This window comes from Apodemus sylvaticus, chromosome 6, assembly GCF_947179515.1.
Source record: "Apodemus sylvaticus chromosome 6, mApoSyl1.1, whole genome shotgun sequence".
In the NCBI taxonomy this organism is placed as follows: domain Eukaryota; kingdom Metazoa; phylum Chordata; class Mammalia; order Rodentia; family Muridae; genus Apodemus; species Apodemus sylvaticus.
This window is the reverse complement of record NC_067477.1, coordinates 85238862-85259716: the sequence shown is the minus strand read 5'-3', so window position 1 is coordinate 85259716 and position 20855 is coordinate 85238862. Positions and strand designations below refer to the sequence as shown.

The window sequence follows — 20855 nt, the reverse complement described above, 5'->3', positions numbered from 1 at the left end:
AGAATGGAGGAGTGGCTCCTGGTTCTGGAAAGACTCAGTGCAAGAGTATAGGGGAATTCCAGAACAGGGAAGTGGGGGAAGGGGTGGATGGAAGAATAGGGGGAGGGAAGAGGGCTTATGGGACTTGCTAGGAGTGGGGACCCAGAAAAGGGGAAATCATTTGCAATGTAAATAAAAAAAAAGTCCTAGTCTCAGAAAGGAGAAATGGCATCTCTCCTCAAATTTACTCTGTATCCAAGATTCATGGATATGTTCTGCTCAAGGTCTCTATGACATGAATACCTAAGGCTGGTTATAGAGTAACCAACCCCAGAAATTGCATTACTTTTTAGTGTCTTTTTTACAAATGTGAGAGAAAAAAAATTTCATGGGACTTTTCTGGGATTGCTATATACATGTAAATAAATGGAAAAATAATGCCAAGGAAAGTTGGGGTGGGGACTGTGATTGAGGCTGGTTTAAGTGCTCTGAAAGCACCTTATGTTCAGTTTTGCCTATCATTTCAAGTCCTTGCTTTTGTGTTATTTGAAAATGGCTAACAAGGTGATTAATAACTAATAATAACACATATAGAAAGTTTTTGCACTAGAATGTAGAAATTGGTAGATATTTTCTCTTTTGTTTTAGAGACATGAAGTTTTGATTTACCATCATAGTTTTGAGGCCTAAATTTTTCTTCCTGCTTTTATGTAATTGCTATTGTGTGTATCATCCTGATTATAACTGAGAAATACATAAAAAGAAAGATTTGCATGACAGAGGGACAAGCCTCTGAAAAGACATTGTTGTATTGTTTGAATCTCAGGAGACAGTACTCAGTCAAATTCACTGTCTGGTACCATTTTTTCCAAGCAGTATGCAGCTTTCTGAACTCCTGAGGGAAAAAATGAATTCTGTAGCTATTACTGCTTTAAAAGTTGGGTTCACTAATAAAACATTTTTATTCTCATTATTATGCTGTAAGAGATGAGTGGATAGAATTGCTGTGCATTGTGGAAAATGTAAAACTACATTGGCTTGAAGAGTGCTTACCCTCAAGATGTTGCCTGTCTAAAAGTTGACATGATTCCGTAAATGATCATAATATTTGAAAGCGATGAGCTTCCAAAGTAATGTAAAGATTTGATGTTTACAGCCACTGTCATAATGTGCCATTATAACTACCAAATTTATTCATTTGTGTGACACATTTACAGATGGTGACCTTCTATATGATAATCCTGGTACATTTCCTTAGAAAATTCTGTTTTCTGAGGTCTGTTGCTCCATGACTTTTGGTTCTTAAGATTTATGCTCCTGTGCAGTATGGGTCTGGGTTTCATTAGCACCTGATTTACCATGAGTGCAGATGGTTGTTGGAAATAAAAAGTCAGCCATTTCCTATGATTAAATCTCTCATGGGCGGCATCTCACTCACAGCTACTTCCTCACGATTACATATGATTCATTCCCAAGCAGAACAGTGATTATTATATGATTGTTAAATCTAAAGTGGAAAGGAAAGTAGAATATTAGGGAAAGTCTAGTAGCTTATTAATATATATTATGTGCTACAATGAAAATGATTTTACATAAGTATTAGCAAAAAATGATAGATTTATGGAGGATGAGAGAAAATTACTCTATTGTGACAATTGAATATAACTAAAAGAATTCAGAATTTTTCTTCTTTGTCTGTCTTTAAGTTTTACCCACCTGACCTGTTTTAAGAGCTTATTGCTTAAAAACTATCTCCCTAAAATGCATCCTTCTTTGGGTCACTTGAAAAGTCTAGAAGCCTTTTTATATTTATTTTTATTGTGAACCTGGTAAAGAATGGGAGAGATGGAGCATTAGTAATTTCAATATTATTATTTGTAGAGTTTAGGCAAAAGCAAAATTATTTTTCCACTAAAATTGTTCTAAATGGAAATAATGCAAAGACAGTTTCCATCAGACATGTCTTTTATGTAGAATAAAAATAGAATCTGAAACAGTTTATCCACCCAAGTTTTTTCTGCTATGTTGACTTGGTAAAGTTGACACCTATACAGAATGGCAGCTCTTCTGATAGTATAGCCTTGTTCTTTGCCTCGATGCTTTACTATTTATAATTACAGAATCATAGCTCATGTGATGGTCTCATTGTTCCTCTGAGAGACAACTGTACCTGAAGCTCACCTCTCTAACTATGTTTATTATCAGGTTTGTTTAAGAGACTGAGTCTGACTGAAGGTTCCTCTGGGAAAGTCTAATAATGACATTAAGCAGTACTGTCACTCCTAGCTTTGAGGGGCACCTTTGCTGCATCTGCAGAAAGCTTATGCAGTAGTAATACAAAGCAAATGCAAAATTTGACTTCAGAACAAAAGAGCCACATTTGCAAAGAAATAAAACTGCTCTGTGTGTTTTTCCCCAATAGGTACTGCTATTAACAATGTTCTCCACAAGAAACTCTCATATCTGTCCCTGGCCTTCCAACACTCCCTTATCTCTCATTGCAGTAACACTATATTCCAACCCTGCAAGGCTTCCTCTACTTGACTTTAGAAGTTTGTTCCTTTCTGCCACGGGAACATTGTGCTTATAGTTATTAGTGGAAAATATATTTCCTTCCCAAGAACTGTAATGTCTTGTGTAATATGCTTAATTTTGCTACCTCTACATAGTGTCATAGTAATTTTGCAATACTCTATACTCTAGGATAGATATAGGTGGCTGTTACAGAAGCTTTGATGATGTTAATATAGGCTGTCCTCACATATCTGCCATCTCTCACATTTACAGTTCTTTTATCTGTATTCATGCACTATACCAACCACAGCAAACAGTTGCTTAAAGCAAGAATAAATTGGTGCCTATGTATGGGTTAGCTGAGAGTAAACTGGTAGATGAACTGAAGACAGGAGTCTGGATTTCATCACCAGATTGGTTTGTGTTGTGAGTTTTTACCACATTAGTATCAACAGTGTTCCAAGAGGGAAAACTTGAGATGAGCAAGCTCTTTGACTCCTAAGATCTGGAGCCCATCAAGCATAATGTCTGCATCATTGTCCTGGTCATAGGATAAACCACAAGACTAGATTACACGTGCTAGACAGAAATTTTCCCCTGGAAACAAAAGATGAATCTGAGTTACTGAAACATTCTTTTGGTATATTCACTGACAATAAAGTAACTATAAATATGGTTGGTATATTCAGTGACAATAAAGTAATTATAAATATGGTTAGCACTTATCAAAAGCATTCTGGTAATCAGCTGTATTGCCTGTTATGTTGCATGACCTTTGAGAAGGTAATCTATTGAATGCCCATCTGGCTATAAACTCAATAAGTAGTTCATTAATTCTGAGTGTTAGTAGAGAATCTATAATTGTGTTTAAACAATTAATGGTTAAAAGTAATATAATGGCAAACCCTATTTATTTTGATCATTCAGAAATTTCCAGCACTGTACCAGGGGCTGACATATAAAGAGACATCATTCAACACTCAATGAAGGAATTGAGTCAATGAAAACTGATGAAATTTTCTTTACATGGTATTTGTGGATATTGCTTTATTTGCATGTTTCTCAATGTGTAGATTTTAAACACCTAGTAAAATGGCTACATGGAAATAAAGGCCTTGTTCATATACAGAACCCTGTGAAATTTCTAATACGAACCTCCACAACATTTACAGACATTAGAATATATAAATAAGAATAATCTGAATGTTTTATTTTGTGACTATTAAGTATGGCTCACACCAAAAGAGCCTCTGAAAATTTTATTTTCTTACTGATAGGTTCAAAATGACAGTAGATTACTCTCACTAATCTATCAGGAACCATCTTTCGATGAGTCACTAGTAAAAATGAATAACTATAAATAAGTAGATAATAAAATTCAGAATATGATAACATCAATCTGTATCTAGGTTTATATCTGTACCCTGTATTCAGGTCTCAGGACTTCTTTTTGTGCGTAAGGTTCTCACTTTGTCCTGACCGTATAGAAAAAAACAGATGATTTTTTTTTAACTTGTGGTAATCCATAAATCATAGTACTATTTTAACATAGAAAAAATAATTGTGTTTTGGTGATTTGCTGAAGTGCTATTGAGGACAGCTTTATCTCTAAATAAATGTTTTCTATCAGAATTGATCCTTGTGTGTTACCCGCTTAAGGGCACAGCTTTAAACAGGAGCAAATACTATATTGGTTAGGAAAGCTTTTAGATAAAACAATAGAAAACATGGAAAGGAAAAGAATGAGGAAAGATTCCCTTTATGCCTATCTTAGAATCATATCACATGTACCTGACAGTGTTGACACATGATTAATCCCAAGATGGTTATGACTACATCGGTCAATTAGTTTATGTACAAGTCAGCCTGAATATTTTATATAAAATACAGCTTCATGATGTGAACAACAACAACAACAACTAAAAAAAACAGAACATGATATTCAGGGAGTTATCTGGATCCCTTTTGATGTACATCAGTGACAAAAAATGTATTCTAAGTAATCATGGCTGTACTGATTCATGTGTTATGCTATGCAATTCTTCAATGTAATTTAAAATATCAATATTTTCAACATAACTCAAGTAGTCTGATTCCTATACCTTATTATTATGTGAGATAATTAATGGTTATATAACAACTCTTCATAGCATCACAGAAAGGAAAACTGTCCTTTTATTAGTACTTGTGTCAGAGAATTTTTATAAACCACAGCACTTTCAAAATGCAAAGCTGTGCTTCTTGTCAGGGAACCTGAAATGGACTGCTGATGTGTGAAGTAAAGCAAAAGGGAAACCACATAACTAATTGTCAGAGGAGAGAAACAAGCTTTATTAGAAGTATTTTTTTTAAGTTGTGAAACCACAGCAGTCCTCACAGAATAGAAGAGAAATAATGTGTGAAGCAGGAAGGGAGGTATAATTTTGTTCCTTGATTCTGCAGGTTTTACAGAATATACTAAAAATTGGTTGAAAGAGACATGAAAATATAGCAAGGTGCAGTAAAACAGATTCTAATGACATGTATTATAGAATTAAAATGATGCAGAGTAATAGAAAAGAGTTTTTCAGTGAAGAGAGCAACTGGGTTTGTGTATACGTGTGTGTAATGTGTTCATGCATGTGTATGCATATAAATGTGTATAATTGTATGATAATGTGTTCTCATATATAATGCATATAATATATTATAAATATATATAATATACACACACCTTTATTTGTCACAGTAAACTTTCTACCAACTTGTACCAAACTCTCTGCCAACTTGTTTCAAATGAGTTTCCTTTTGAACAGGTTAAGCATTGCTATTAAGCAAATTTCTTTTCTTTTATAATAGAGAGCATCTTCAAATATTTTCGTAAACAAGTCAATTCATATTCTAGTTATGAAGTTGTTTATGGCTCAAGAAAATCTTATTAGACAGTTGAAACATTTACGTTTAACCAACTCCTCTGTAACTCAGTAAGTGCCCAATAACTATCTGTTGAACTGTATTATCATAAAACTGAAAAACTTTTATACCTTATAACTGAATTAAGATCAATAGATGGGGCAGGAAGAAAGAATCAAGAAAGCTCATGAAAGTCAGTTGCTGAACGATAGAGAGTAAAGAAAACTGTCATTCTCTCCCTAGCTCAGCTTATTCTATCACAATCACCCATCTAGAGACTGCTGCTGAGGAACACGATAGGGCTCACCGGCTGTTTTTAAGAAGCCATATCTCAGTGATGTGATAATGTATCCTCACCCTGGTAAATGCACAAAAGTTATTGAGACCTAGAGCCTAAAAGTGATCAGAGGCTCTCACATTCATTTCCTCAGTTTCCCTAAGCAATTTTATGAAGTTTATATACCACTTGAAATAGAGAGGAAGTTGTGATAACTCAAACCTGTAATTCTATAATTCCTGATATCAACCTTCAAAATCCACAGAAAGACAAATTACTTTCAGATTGCTCTGTGAGTATACAATCAGATCAAAGAGAGATGTTCTGAGTTCTGTTACAGAGAGTCTTTGGAAAGCCTGTTCAATTTTTGTCTATAAGGAAATTTTTCTTTTTAACATGTGTAAACTTATAGTTTCTTTTAGCATTTATCCCAATTAACTTACAATAAGTTGATACACAAGTTCATATAAAATGCATGTGCTGTTTCAAATAAATACATATTCTACTATGCATATGAATACAATTTTAATGTCTTAACATTTGAGGTAGGAAATCCAGATACTGAATAAATGAATTTTCATCTCATCAGAAAAGGAGCACACTCATGTTTCTAGATGTCCAGAATAAATCCAGATATGCTGCTGCACTTGTAGTACCTTCTTCTTTGTCTTTAAATAAAGCATAGAAAATGTTTATGATAGACTTTTATATTTATGAATATAGTTATTTGTTATATATTCTACCCATGTTTTCAATTTGAGTGACACAAAACATTTCTTACATTTAGTTATCAATTTTGGCTAGACTCTATAGGTACCTATTTTATTTCTCACAGGTAACTTAAATACTTTTATAGAAAATTTCAGACTTCAGAGAATATTTTTGTTGGTACAAATATTATAACAGAGCTCTCTAAATTGGTAGAAGATATGTGAGCAGGTATATCATAGGAGGCATCCCTTACTTTACTAAGACAGTCTCACTGACTGCTTTCTACTCTATACTGAACTCTGACTATAATAAAAACATCATAGGCAAGCTAGGGCTATATCAAACAGGGGTGTTTTATGATTGGGTTTGAAGATTACTTCAAATATATACAAGTGGAAATAATTCTAAGAACAGCTGCTAATACAGAAAATTAGGCTAGAAAAGTAGATTCAGAGATCTTTGCACATCTACTCATGAGCTAGAAATGTTGTGAAAATAAATTCTTCATTTCACCTTTGTTCTTTCAGCCATTTCTGAATTTCACAATTTGAGAAATGGTATTCCATGTCAATAATACCACCCCACTTAGTATTTTTCCAAATGTCTCTTTGATGGCAACACACATATGCACTAACTCTCAAATTCTGGTATTCTGTATACAAGTCTTCTTTTGCAGCAAGAAAAATTCCACAACAAAGTAAATGGTCTGCCTGTTTCTGTAACTCACAAACACAAAAATCCAGAAACATGGCTTCACAGTGTAAGTGTTCATAAATCTGCTCTGCAGGAAGCCTAATTCAGTCCTTCTGAATTTTCCTTGTCTTCCTCCTTGTAGGGATACAAATAGCAGCCTCTCCATCTCTTAAAATTACAACCTTCCCTAAAGACACACTGGAACAAGAAGGGAGGGGCAGAACCTTCACTCTGCATGTGACCTTTACCAAGGAGAAAGACTTTGCTGGAGGCCCACATTATATGTTTTTGAGGTCTGTCACCCACTCTAGATCCCTCAGCCACATTCCCTTACTTTACTTCAGGAGAGAGAAAGAAAAGCACTTGAAAAGGAATGTGACCACAGGTATCATCCGGTATTGGCCTGTCTGACTTTTGACCTATCTCACCTATGTTCTTTATAGCTTGGGAAAAGATTCCAGGTGATTCTACAGTCGCTATTGTATTCAATGAGAGATATTTTTAGAAGAGAAAGGAGACCCTGGAATTTAAGATTTATCTACTTTCCATGAAATGTCAAAAGTCACTTCTGCACCTCTTGGACTCTGTAAGAAAGTGTCATGCTCAGTAAGAAAGGCAATTATTCCTACTCTAAAATTAAGTTTACTCTTTCTCACTGGTTTCATAAAGAAATACTTATGAGAGAGGGCTAGAAAGATAGCTCAGTGGTTAAGAACACTGACTGCTCTTCTAGAGGTCCTGAGTTAAATTCCCAGCAACCACATGGTGACTCACAACCACATATGATGGATGGGATTTGATGCACACTTCTGGTATGACTGAAGACAGATATAGTATATCTGTATAAATAAAAATAAATATATTAAAAATACTGATGAGAAATTACTGATTTAAATGTGAAAGTTCTAAACATATCTGGTCATTGATTAAACATGTTATGTAGTTAGTTTCAGGTAACCACAAAATTATCAGTTCTCCAAAGTATATACTATGTGCATGCAACTCTCTGATGATTTGGTAACATTGCTGCTTTAATTGTTTTTATAGCGATTTATTTATTTACTCTATGTAAGTACACTGTAGCTGTCTTCAGACACCTCAGAAGAGGGCATCAGATCTCATTACAAATGGTCATAATCCACCATGTGGTTGCTGGGATTTTAACTCAGGACTTCCAGAAGAGCAGTCAGTGAGTGCTCTTAACCACTGAGCCATCTCTCCAGCCCGCATTAGTTGTTTTTAATTTCACCTTATTAATTTGATATGGGTGTCACAAAGCTAAGAAAAAGAGTATTTAGAGGAGCATTAGCTTTTTTTATTATCCATTCATTAATGGAAAACTTTTATACATACAACAGTGCTTCGTAGCCTTTATTTTTTAAAGAAAAAAATTAAAATCACTAAAAATACTAAAATACCTTATTTCCAAGAGTATATATTTTATACACTCACATGCGAAATTTTGTTTAGTCTTGTAAATGTAATTCAAGTTAAAAATTACATTTTCATAACATCTATCTTTTGTTACATACCAGGATGGAATATTATATGAGTTTGTCTGACATTTCTATGGCATGTTCCAGTGTCTCCCTGGGATTTCACAAGCACATCTTATGAATGAGATGGAGGCTTTTTTACACATCATTTTTTTTTAAATCTGCCTCTCTACCTGTTGTCTGGAAGCATAAGACTTGTTTGCTTTCTTTGATGTAACTGTAAAATGCCTCAGCTGAAGTCATAGCACTGTTTCTTCCTGATGGACTACTATCAACATTATTCTCTTACTGTGAAAGACATGAAGAGCTGTAAGCAAAGAAAAATAGATTTGGGAATCTAAATAAAATAGAGTTTGCTACACAATTTAGAATGTTAAAGAACAAGTCAACCTGCACCACTGCTATACTCATACAGATAGCAACTGTAGTGGTCTATTACCTTCAAATACTTAATTATCAACATTATAACTTTTATAACTTGGAATAAAGGTCCCCATGAACTTTTTATAAAAGGAATCCTATATTTCTTAATTATTTATTGGTCTATTTATTTTTACCAATTAAAAAATGCTAATTTTACTTGGGTTGGGTCAAGACCTAGTTGGTAACAAAAAGATGTTCTGGAGTCCTTCATGCAACATTGGATCTTCTGAGAGACTTTAAGAAGTGAGCAAATCTGTGTTCCAATTAATGGTACCACACCCACATCCATGGGCAGAACTAAAGGGACTCAGTGGTCACAGGAGAGAGAATTTGAGAAGGAAAAGTGGTGGAGTCCATGACCATTATCTCAGGAAGCATGGCAGCAGACAGGCAAGCATGGTACTGGAGGAGTAGTGAAGGTCTTACATCATGGAATTCAACGAGGCTGAGAGGGTTAAATGGGTAAAGGGTGGGTTATTGACACCTCAGAGTCTATCGCCAGTGTTATACCCCCTTCCAACAAGGTCATACCCCTAATCCTTCCAACAAGGGGTGAGATATCCAGTTCTATGACCTGACTGGGGCTATTTGTCTTCAAACCACCACAAATCCCTCTTCTTCCCTTCCCTTCGGTGCTCCTTGCAGCAACAAGGTTTGGAGCACTGCTGACACACAACTTCACAGGGCTGCTCTGAACTGCACTCACTTCTCCAAACTGGCCTTTCTAGACCCTCCCCATTCCCTGGTTAGATAAGGCTCTAATGGGTCCATCCCTCTGACTCCTGCCATACTTTTTAAGGTAATTTTTCATTATGTTTATAGATATCTGAAAAATTCTGTACCCCATGTTTAATGTAATGTTTTGTTTTGGGCAGTGAAAACAAATCAAAGTGACTTGATTTCCTATTTTACTTTTTCAATTAACTATATTACTGTAAGTTAATCAGGCTGTGTGTCTCTTCACCAACATTGTCAGTCAAATCCAGCCCATTCTGTACATCACAATATCATATGGCTTTGGAAGATTAAAATGGAGAATTCCAGTAAAGTTATTGCTAAAATTTTTTGCCCTTCATGAAAATACCCTTTTCATGCTTGAGATGACTTTTGGAATTTTGGGACAACTTTTGTCAAAATGTAAAACATACTTAAGTTAATTCTGTGTGGAAAGTACGTTATGTAGAGAATTATGTTTCTGGGTTCTTCTCAGTGTCCAATATCAAGAGGAATTTCGAGTATCGTCTGCTGAATCATGTAAACACCCTTGACAAGTACACAAGCACCTTCTGGAAGACCGATGTCTTCACATTTAGTAGGCGATCTGCTTGTGTGTTCTGCCTTCCCACACAGCAAGTGCACCTCTAAGATCCAAACATGACCCTTACGGATGCCATCCCTGAATTAAGCTTTTTATGCATTTGTGGAAGATTTCTACATAAGATGAATTAAGTGTTTGCATCTCTTGCTTTACTGTGCAGCCTTGTCAGAAGCAACTTGCATGCCTGGTAAGGCATATCTCTACTTTTTTTGCAGACATGCATTGCCAGTTTATAATCTATTTGATTTTGTATGTTTGAAGTAATCATGTTATTAAAAAAGAAGAAAGAATGGAAGGAAAGCAAAGCTAGGAATATTCCAACCAAAAAGAATATTGTTAAAACTTAAATTGCCTAGTTCAAAGTTAAGTATTCATGGAACTAAAGAGTACCTAAATTTCATAATGACAAAACCAATTTGTTTCAACAAAATATTGCACAGCTTACTTTTCTCTGATGATATGTAAAACACAAAATTATTCTTAGTGAGAAAATACCAGGTAAATGGGAATTTGTTTTTCTTCATTTTTACCTGAACATCTGGTAACTGAGCATTTTGAATTTTAATTGCAGATTTACAACTAAATTCATTAAAAAAAGACTTTACACGTCAATTAAAATCATAATTACATGCATAACTTTTGCATGTGGACTTTGTAGGCCATTTCTCATCTTACTTGGAGTTATAAATCCTGTCTAAATGTGCGATAAATTTGCTTCTAGGTGACCATTTCACAACGAGTGAATGTCCAGTTCCCATATTCTCAAATCCAATAAGATGTGATTTCTCTCACAAATCTGAGTCTGAATTATTTGAATCATTTTCTATTGTGAACCGTAAAAATAGATGGCGTACATGCCTAAATGTGCTTCTTTTGCATTTCTACAACCTGAGGACCAGTTTGCTTTAAAAAATAAAATTTAACAGCCTTTAATTTGTCATGTGGATCTGATTCTATGTGTTCTTTATTGCCTCCATATATTTATCGAAGTGAAGCATAAAATGGTTGTAATAATGGAGAATTTAAAGTAGTTTCTGCACATGAGCTGTAATGCTAACTAATATGGTGAATAAAGGCTGAATGTAAATTATCAAGATTTCTGTTTCTTATGAAGTTTTTGTGAAATACATGTTTCTTTGTTGCTTGAAACAACCTTCTTACAAAAGTATGATATACTTTGATAGGCGGAATAGAAACTAAAGGGAAATATCATTTGCATGGCCTAATCCTTATATATTTATTTCATTTTTCACCTGAAATATAATATTATTTAAATCACAAAACCTGCAAAATGTGAGCCATGGGCCTTTTGAGCTTCTACATCCAGCTCAAAAGTAGCCTAGGTACAGCGCACACCAGTAAAATAGAGTCATGTCAGTTGCTGCGTTCTCTACTTCTGTCTGTCTCGAATTATCTATCTCAAATTTTGGCTCTTGTCCAGTCCCCTTTCCTCTTGGCTTAGGCCTTTATTTGTGCTGTTCTACCATAGTTCTTACAAGTTACCAGCATGTTAATCATCCAGTCTTTGTCTTTGTAAGTAATCATGAATATTATTTTCTGATACAAAGAAACAAATGTCCTCATAGAGTAACAGCAGAAAAAATATAACATTACTTAAGATTTGGTACTGACTTGTTTTTTAATATATTAAGCTTGTGGGCATTATTCTTTCTTGCTTGGTGCTTTCAGACTATATCATCACTTTTTATTGTTATTCAAATGAGAAATTATATTCTGTTAAAGCATTTAATTATTTTTCTAAACCAGTAAATTTTAGTTTTATGGTAATCAGGTTTTTTTTAAAAAAAAATACTTTCAATCCTTTCAGTTAGTAAATAACACGTATCTAGTTAATTAAAAGTTGCAATTATAGCCTGAACCAACATGAAGAGTTTACCAAGCAGTACGTCCACCTATATAAGTGCATTTCACATCTTTCCTAACAAGAAATACAGGAGTGCTAAGACATCATTTAGGACCAAAGAGTTATGAACGTGATAGTACTGAACTTCGATGGCACTTGAGGAAGCAGATGCTACTTGCCTGATACAGACAGCAATCAGTATGCTCTTAAAGAATGAACTGTGTGTTTGCAGAAAGATGTGTTCAAGCTCTAATCCATAGTACCTGTGGCTGTGAGGCCACTAGAAATAAGGTGTAGTCAAATAAAAATGATGTCATGAAGGATTCTGTTGGACCACACACCAATTCCTGGCACCCTCATGAGAAAAAGGTGAATTGAGACACTGCCATGAAGATAAGCACACCACGTGAGGGTGGAGGCAGAGAGATGCAGTCAGAAACCTAGGATGCCGAGGACTTCAGAAACCACCAGAATTGAAAACGGGTCAGGAATGGATTTTTTTTCTCCCCTAGAGTCTTAGACAGGAGTAAGGCCCTGTCAAGAGCTACAGTTCAGACTTTCTACTCTCAATAAAACAATACATTCCATTGTATTAACCTAGACCTGTATAGACTTTTCCCATCTATTATCCCTTTACATTGAGGAAATATTTACATAACCCAGAATATATGTGTGTGTGTGTGTGTGTGTGTGTGCGCGCGTGCGCGCACAAGCATGCGCGCGCATGATATATTTGTATGTGACATATTTGCCTGAGTATATGTATATGTAAATGATATATTTGTATATGATGGATATGTACATATTCATACATATATATTAGGTAGACAAATTAAATATTTACTAATAAACAAATTGATCTTGAGACAAAAAAGGTTGTAGCATATTGTATATGTGTTCTTTTCTCTCAGGAAAATCTCAGAACATTGCTGTTTTTTTCTTATGGTTATATGATTGATATTTCAAAATCAATTTATTTCAGGCATAAGAATTATAAATCCTAAGACCATTTTTTTTAAAGTTTGGAACCAACAGATAGAAAAGCCAAAGACAGACATGACTGTAAGATCATCACATCTCTGTAATCCCTTTAAGGACTGTCATTCAACTTGACACAAACATACAGAATTTAAAATTATGTGATTATACATTGCTTATCCTCAAACATTTCATGGTATATATAAGAATCAAATGTTTTTTAGTTTTATGTTAGCTTGACACAAGCTAGATTTACTTGAGAAGAGGAACTCTCAATTGAGATTCTCTATAGGATAGACCTATAGGCAAGCCTGTGGCAAATATTCTTAAACATTTTTAAAATTTAAAAATATTCTTAACTGCTGTAGAAGAGCATACCTCAATGTGGGTGATCCTACACCCAGAAAGGTGGTTCTGAAGAAGAAAAGAAAGCAGGCTAAGTATGCCATAGACATAAAGTCAGTAAGCCAGAGTCCGCTATAGACTTTTCTTCACTGCCTGATTCCAGGTAACCAAAATGAGTTCCTGTCATGACTTCCTTCAGTGCTGGACTATGATGTGAAAATGAACTGAACAAGTTGCTTATAGTCCTGGTGTTTTATAACAACAACAGAAACACTAACATAGATATAAGTCTGAGTGGAATTAGAAAACTTTTTCAATCCCTTTGGATATAATTATAGTCTAAGCTGCTTCTTTTCCTTTTTTTCAGAATGAAGAACAAATTTTGGTACTTTGAGTTTGGCACATCTGAAACCTTCTCAGCCACCTGCAAAAAGCTACATGAATCTGTAGAAATAGAAGTAAGAAAAATGGGCTCACTTTTGTCATAGTTTGAAGTGTCTTGTGTTTGCTTATTTGGTGTTGTATGAAGAAACAACTTTAAGAAACATACTTTAGCATTAGATATAGGTTTACCCTTGATTTTTAAGATATAACCTTAGTCACTCATAATGAATGTGATGCTATCTGAAATTAAACTTAAGACTTGATTATGAGTTGTTGGAATGTCATAAAAAGAAGAGATATGAAATAAAACAGAAAACTCTTCACTGGTTTACAAAGTGTTATTTGGTGTTAGCCTGAAGAAAAAAATATCAGATTAAAAAAGTTGTTGAAGAAAATTAAAAATTGATGAAAAAAGAAAGAAAGGAGAATGAATGAAAGGAAGAAAGAAAAAACAAACAAACAAACAAACAAACAAGCCAAGGAACCAGAAAGAAAGAGAGAAAGAAAGAAAGAAAGAAAGAAAGAAAGAAAGAAAGAGAGAGAGAGAGAGAGAGAGAGAAAGAGAGAGAGAGAGAGAGAGAGAGAGAAAGAAAGAAAGAAAGAAAGAAAGAAAGAAAGAAAGAAAGAAAGAAAGAAAGAAAGAAAGAAAGAAAGAAAGAAAGAAAGACCTAACATTTTCAGGTTTCAGTATCTTATAACTTTAAAATATAGTGCTCTAAAAGTTTTCACAGGTAAATGTTAAAATAGATCCACTCTTGTTCTATTTCAAACATTAGCTAGCTTTCTCAGTTCACAAGGTTGCCTTTCTCCATTATAGATACAGGATAGGAAAACCCCAAGAAGGAGGCCGATTATTATAATAAACACTTCAGAAGATCTGTAGCTCTATCAAAAATATCTAGACCTTATAATATTCAAATATTTGAAGACATTCTCTAAACATGGAGGAATTTTAAAGATTAAACAAAAAGTTGTATTTTGTATGAACAGCAAAGTCAGTTTTATTTTGTATGAACAGAATTGTGAAAGAAATAAGGATAATTGATATGAATACAAAAATATTGCATTTGGCATTTTTAAAACAAATATACATATTATCTCCTAGTACCTAAGGTATTAGTTGTACATTTTCAGGTAGTAATAGCAAACAGAAGTGAAAGTAGTCTTAAGACAAAACTCATATTACTCATTTGTTTGTTTGTTTGTTTGTTTTATGTTTTTAAGACAAGGCTTCTCTGTGTAGGCCTGTTTATCCTGGAATTTATGATGGAAACCAGGCTGGCTGTAAATTTTGAGATCACCTGGCTATTCCTTTCAAGTGCTGGGATTAAGGGATGTACCACCATGCCTGTCTTATTTTTTGTACTTAATTTTAAACAGTGCTACTTTCTTTATGAGTATCAAAGATTATGTTTTAGAATCTTGTATAAATCCATGTGTTTACAAGTTTATAATGTCCTTGGTAAGCTCAACAAAATCATAATTTTCTAATTTAATATTGGTGATAATACAAAACACTAATATTCTCAATGTAACATTTTTGTGTTATTTCACATTATAATTTGAGAATAAGACTAAATATTAGAAATAGACTGGATGGTTAGGGAAAACAAAACCAGATTAATTTATAATTTTTTAGAAGGTTCAAATTAAGGTCCATTCTTTACATTTATATTTTTGTACATATTGAAATACATATGTGTATTACATGTATGTAACCATGAGTATTTTAATATATAATTTATTATTAATAATTCATGCTGTCTTTTAATCATATGTAGTGAATATTATCTATTGTTGTACATGTTAAAATTATTTTATATGTATGGTATGTGTGTGTACACGTTTAGGTATATGTCTGTGTATTTGCACATGTATATGGAAGCCAGAGATGGATGTACAGAGCCATAGTCTATCACCACCAACATATTTTATTGAAAAAGACTCTAGCCACTTAACTTGGAGATCACCAGTTTGTCTAGACATGCTTGGCTGGCAAGCTTTTAGAGATCTGCCTGCCTCTGTCTCTATAGCCGTGGGGTACACACAATGCATCCAGTTTGTAAGCAGGTGTAAGGAATCCAACCACAAGTCCTCATGCTTATAAAACAGGCACTTTACACACTGAGGCATCCCTGCAGTCCTGAATGTGTCATTAGATATGTAGTTATTATAATTATACACACACACTTCTTTTTAAATTGCATTACCACTGTAATTTCAAAAACCAGAAATTTATAAAACCATCTTAAATTTTACATTTGTATATTTTATTCTGAACTATGTTAAAAGAAAATCTATAGCAGGAGCCAGACTATAACATTTCATAATATGCTTGGAGACCCTAAACCTTCCTGTGCCTTTCCTTCTTTGTGCTTTTCCCTAGACACAGATTGAAAGTATATAAATCTATAGAGCAATGCTATGTGTGTCTCAATGTAAAAAAAAAATTCTAGAAGTTTCATTTGGTAACAAAAATAATTTGAATGAAAATAAATGCAGAAAACATTGATTTTTAAAATTCTTAACAACTTTAAGAACTCTTATTATAACATATAGCTTTACATCTTATTTGGGATGAAGGTACTATTTGGGATACTCCTCAAGAAATTTGGGCTACAGCTAAGTTACCTATCTTAGAGTCATGCTTTTCCATATTTTCCTAGTCTGACTTTCTGGTTCTATATTTCCTACTTGCTTATGGAATTACTAGTATAGCATTTATAAACTGGAGCTAATATAGTATATTCTCCCCATTATTTTGTTTTATATATATATATAGTATGTGTGTTTGTGTTTATGTTTTGTGCTTGTATATGTGTGAGTGTGTGTGTTGTGAGTGTATGGATATCAATGCCAAGTGTGTCTTACTGCTCACATTTTAATGAATCCAGTTTATCATATTAGTAGAATGTGACTTTCTACCCTCAAGGTTACTACATAATTAAATATAAGAAATCAGCAGTTCGGAAATTTGATTCTGCTTGCTATTGCTTCCTACGTGGCCTAAAATCATACCAACTATGGTTTGAAAAATGTCTAACAAGTAACAAACCATGGTAGTAACAATAGAACCTCAAGCAATGGTTATATGTTTTAATGTCAGCTTCTTCAAAAAAAAAGTCATTCTCTGTGTGTATGTTTATGTCACAGGGCTCTTTCCTACAGAGAGTTACTTCTGAAAAAGTAAAGGTTTGGGAGAAAATAAACATCTGAGAAAATGCTTCATAACAACAACTAAAATACATGTATTATTAAAATTTATCTCATGTCCTCTACTAAGCAATATACTTGCATTAGCTGATTTAATTTTTACGCTCATACTATGAATCAATGATATAGTATAAAATTCTTAATTTAATCGTTAAATATTTTTAATAATTTATAAAGAAAATAATCATATTCTTCCTAAAACAATTAAATGTAAAGAAGCAAGTCAATGCTATATTCATGTAACTGCTCAGGATGAGACAATGATTTAAAAATTGGTAGTTTCAATTCTAAGAATCTCTGTTATCTTTTAATTTTAGTACAAAAAGGAATAATATAAGTAAACTGAAAAATTTCAAAATTAAAGAAAATATGTCAAAAGCAAAGTTTGCATTATCATGTGTTGGAGGATGGGTAAAGATTATCCAAGAACTTTAGACCAGTGCGTGACGTTAGAGCAGTAGGGAGCACAGCTTTGATGCTTCCTCCAGGTTCCAAAGTCAGGGAGAGAGTTAGAATGCCCATTCCATGACTTCATTGTTTTTAACAGCTGAGTAGTGTTTCATAGTGTAAATATACCACATTTTCTGTATTCAGCTATTAAAAACAATGAATTCATAAAATTCTTAAGCAAGTGGGTGGAACTGGAGAATGCTATCCTGAGTGAGATGACTCAATCACAAAAGAACACACATGCTATGCACTCACTGATAAGCAGATATTATCCCAGAAGCTCAGAATACCCAAGAAACAATTCACATATCAAATGATGCCCAAGAAGTAGGAAGGAGAGGCCCCTGGTCCTGGAAAAGCTCAGCAGAGCAGTGTAGGGGAATACCAGGACAAGGAAACTGGGAAGGGGTGATTGGGGAACAGGGGGAGGGAAGAAGGCTTATGGAACTTTCCAGGAGGGGGAATACAGGAAAGGGGATATCATTTGAAATGTAAATAAAGAATATATAGAATAAAAAAATGTCCATTCCATAGGACATTCAGTCTTTGCAGTGTTAGTGAATCTGGAAGGTAGTAAATACCGAGATTTTTCAAAAATAATTCAGATATATCAAGAGTTAAAGCATTCTAGTGCCTCGTGGGTACAAGATCAACTATAGGATTTGAAAAACAAGGTGGTTCTTGTTTGTTAACCTGAAACCTGAGTTTTTGAAGGTATTAGGCTTTTTCACACTGTGGTCCCAGCCACACTGTTTTAGTACTAAGATAACTTACCAATGCTTCATGTGTCATTGAGTAAATGTATTAACAACTACAACTGACTAGTAGTTCTTTTAGGCATTTAGTGTTGGAAAGAAGGTCACCTGGAAGTGGTATACATTTGAGATGTAAACAAATGGAATGATTAATGATAATATACAAAAATTTCTGCAGTGGCTTTATAGCACAACTCACGTATTCCTTCCATTTTAGATGTCAATGACTTTGTACTTAGCAAAAATACTCAGAATTTATTAGCTTGAGGCTGTTGGCTTTTAAGCTCTTTTTTCTGTAACCAGTTTTTTGAAAAGAATTATAAATTTTCAAAGCATATAGAGACATTACCTGACATGGTTTTATTCCTCATTTATATTTCATAACCTTCACCACAGTTTTATTTTCATAAACTCAACTGGTGCGCTGCCTGTGCAGGCTCCATCACCAGCCGTGTGCAGCTTTCCAGATTAATGAATGTCATGTCAAAGCAAACAGAGGTGGCCTGTGGGTCTCGAGCTAGTGAAACCAAACCACTCAACAGTCGCGAGTTTATTTAAGTACACTGTCCTACACTCCTTGTTCTCCAGAACTCCTTGAGAGTTTCTGGTTTTTGGCTTTCTTTTCCATACTTCTCAGAGAATGACTAACTCATTCCTCTCAAACCACACATACAAATAGGGAAACCAGGCAGGTAATATGTGATGGTGAGTCTCCGAGGTCTCACCTAACTCCACTTGCTCAATTAAGCAGAAAAGAAAGACTTTTGCAGCATGCTCTCCTCTTCTGCATGAACAAAGGAATCTTCCTTCACTAATTCTGAAAGTAACTTGTCACAGCGGGGTCCGAAGGCCTAGTCACATAATTGTCTTAGTGTGCTGCCTGCTGTGTTCAATATTGAGTGGAAATGGAAGCCAGGCCTCAGCTCCAGCTTATTTCGCAATTCTTCTGTTATTTAAATGATTTTAGTCAGTTTGGGGGAAGCCAGACCTTTATAAATTAACAGCAGGGAAATACCAAAGGTGTCAGATTGCATATTTATCATCTTTTTCGTGTAATACTTAAATATGTATTAAGAAGTGACTGACATAAATTAGGCGGTTTTCAGAAGCCACAGGCCGTGGCTTGTAGAGGACCCCCTTCTGCTTGACATTTCATCCTTGTCAAAGATCAAATTATTTTAATTTAGGCTGCAAATTATAAGGAATGAAGACTTCTTTGTGGGAATTCCCTGTGGTAATCTGACTTTTGTTGTTACTGGTGCTTGTCAGTGTGCAAAAGATATAATATGCATGCAAATAAGGTTAAAAAATATGTACTATCTAATTATCCAGCCAGTGCGTTCCACTTGAAGACAGTGGGAGGCCTGACACACAGTATGTGTTTGATTCATTGAGGCCTGCAGGGTATTTACACAAGATTACTTTTAATTATGAAATTAATATCTGTTTATCTAGAATATATAGCAGCGAGTGAGTATACACAGGAACAGAATTCTTTAGTAAAAAGAAATGATCTTAATTTAATATGTAAAAAGGAAGAAAAACGCACTTGTTTCAGGAAAAAAAATGAATCACATCACCCAGAAATAGGGTCCTCGTCAGGGAAACAAATCGAATGAAAACTTAGCTCATTTTCCAGATTTGTTTCTTCCACAGTGAAGTGGACTCGGGGTGTGTGGCTTTGTAATAATGCATTGTTACATCGCTGAACATGAAGGAGCCCTAGCTTCATAAAGATGACAGAAAAGATGTGGAAAAGTAGAGGATTCCGTTTGCTTTGTTGTTGTTTTTGCCTCTTCAAAGACTGAGAGTCGGGGCTTTCATGAGAATTTTATTTAGTGTTTATGTTAGCGATGACCTTATTATAGTAGGACATGGTGATTGTAGCAACCCTTTATAGAAACACTGCTACTTTTGAAATGCTTGTCCCTAAGAGAGCACTGTGAAAGAATTTCAAATTGTTATGTTTTTTCTCTTAACTTATAAGAGACTATGGAATAATAATATTTGAGATAGTAATAATGACTGTCATTTTGGAAAATATAAAGCAAAATGAATAAATAAACAAGTTATCACTTCAAAAAATTGGAGAATAAGCTTGGAGACATGGCTCAGTGGTTAAAAGCCCTAAGTGTTCTTTCAGAAAATCCAAGTTAGGCAGTTTCCATGTCCATGTTAGTCAGGTCACAATCACCTGTAATTCTTCCACAATGAATCTGATGCCCTCTCCTGGTCTTCACCTGTATACACACACACACACACACACCTGCTTGCATGCCCACACATACACAACCCCACGCACATGCTTGAACACATACACCAACCCTACAAAATAACCTCATAATCCTCCACACAAATCCATCAATAATAATGAATGGAAAGTTCTAAAAGTGTGGAAAAAAACTGACCTGTCTGCCTGTATAAAATGGCAGGTAGTTAACACATTTGTAACAAGGTGACTTGTTGCAAGGGAAAAAAAAAAAAAACAATCTGTCAGGTTCTACCATCCAGCAAGTAAGTAGGGTTGGCTGGAGAATCCTTCACTGCTCCTTCTGACATCTCC

The 20855-nt window shown here is 34.5% G+C and overlaps 1 protein-coding gene across 1 annotated transcript in view; it reads left to right on the top strand.

Moving 5' to 3' along the window:
- Dgkb (diacylglycerol kinase beta) overlaps positions 1 to 20855 on the top strand; it is a 750451-nt gene that overhangs the window by 540981 nt on the left and 188615 nt on the right. The window contains exon 21 of the mRNA XM_052185925.1: positions 13858 to 13948. Within this exon, the coding sequence (XP_052041885.1) occupies positions 13858 to 13948 (91 nt within the window). The remainder of the gene's footprint in view (positions 1 to 13857; positions 13949 to 20855) is intronic.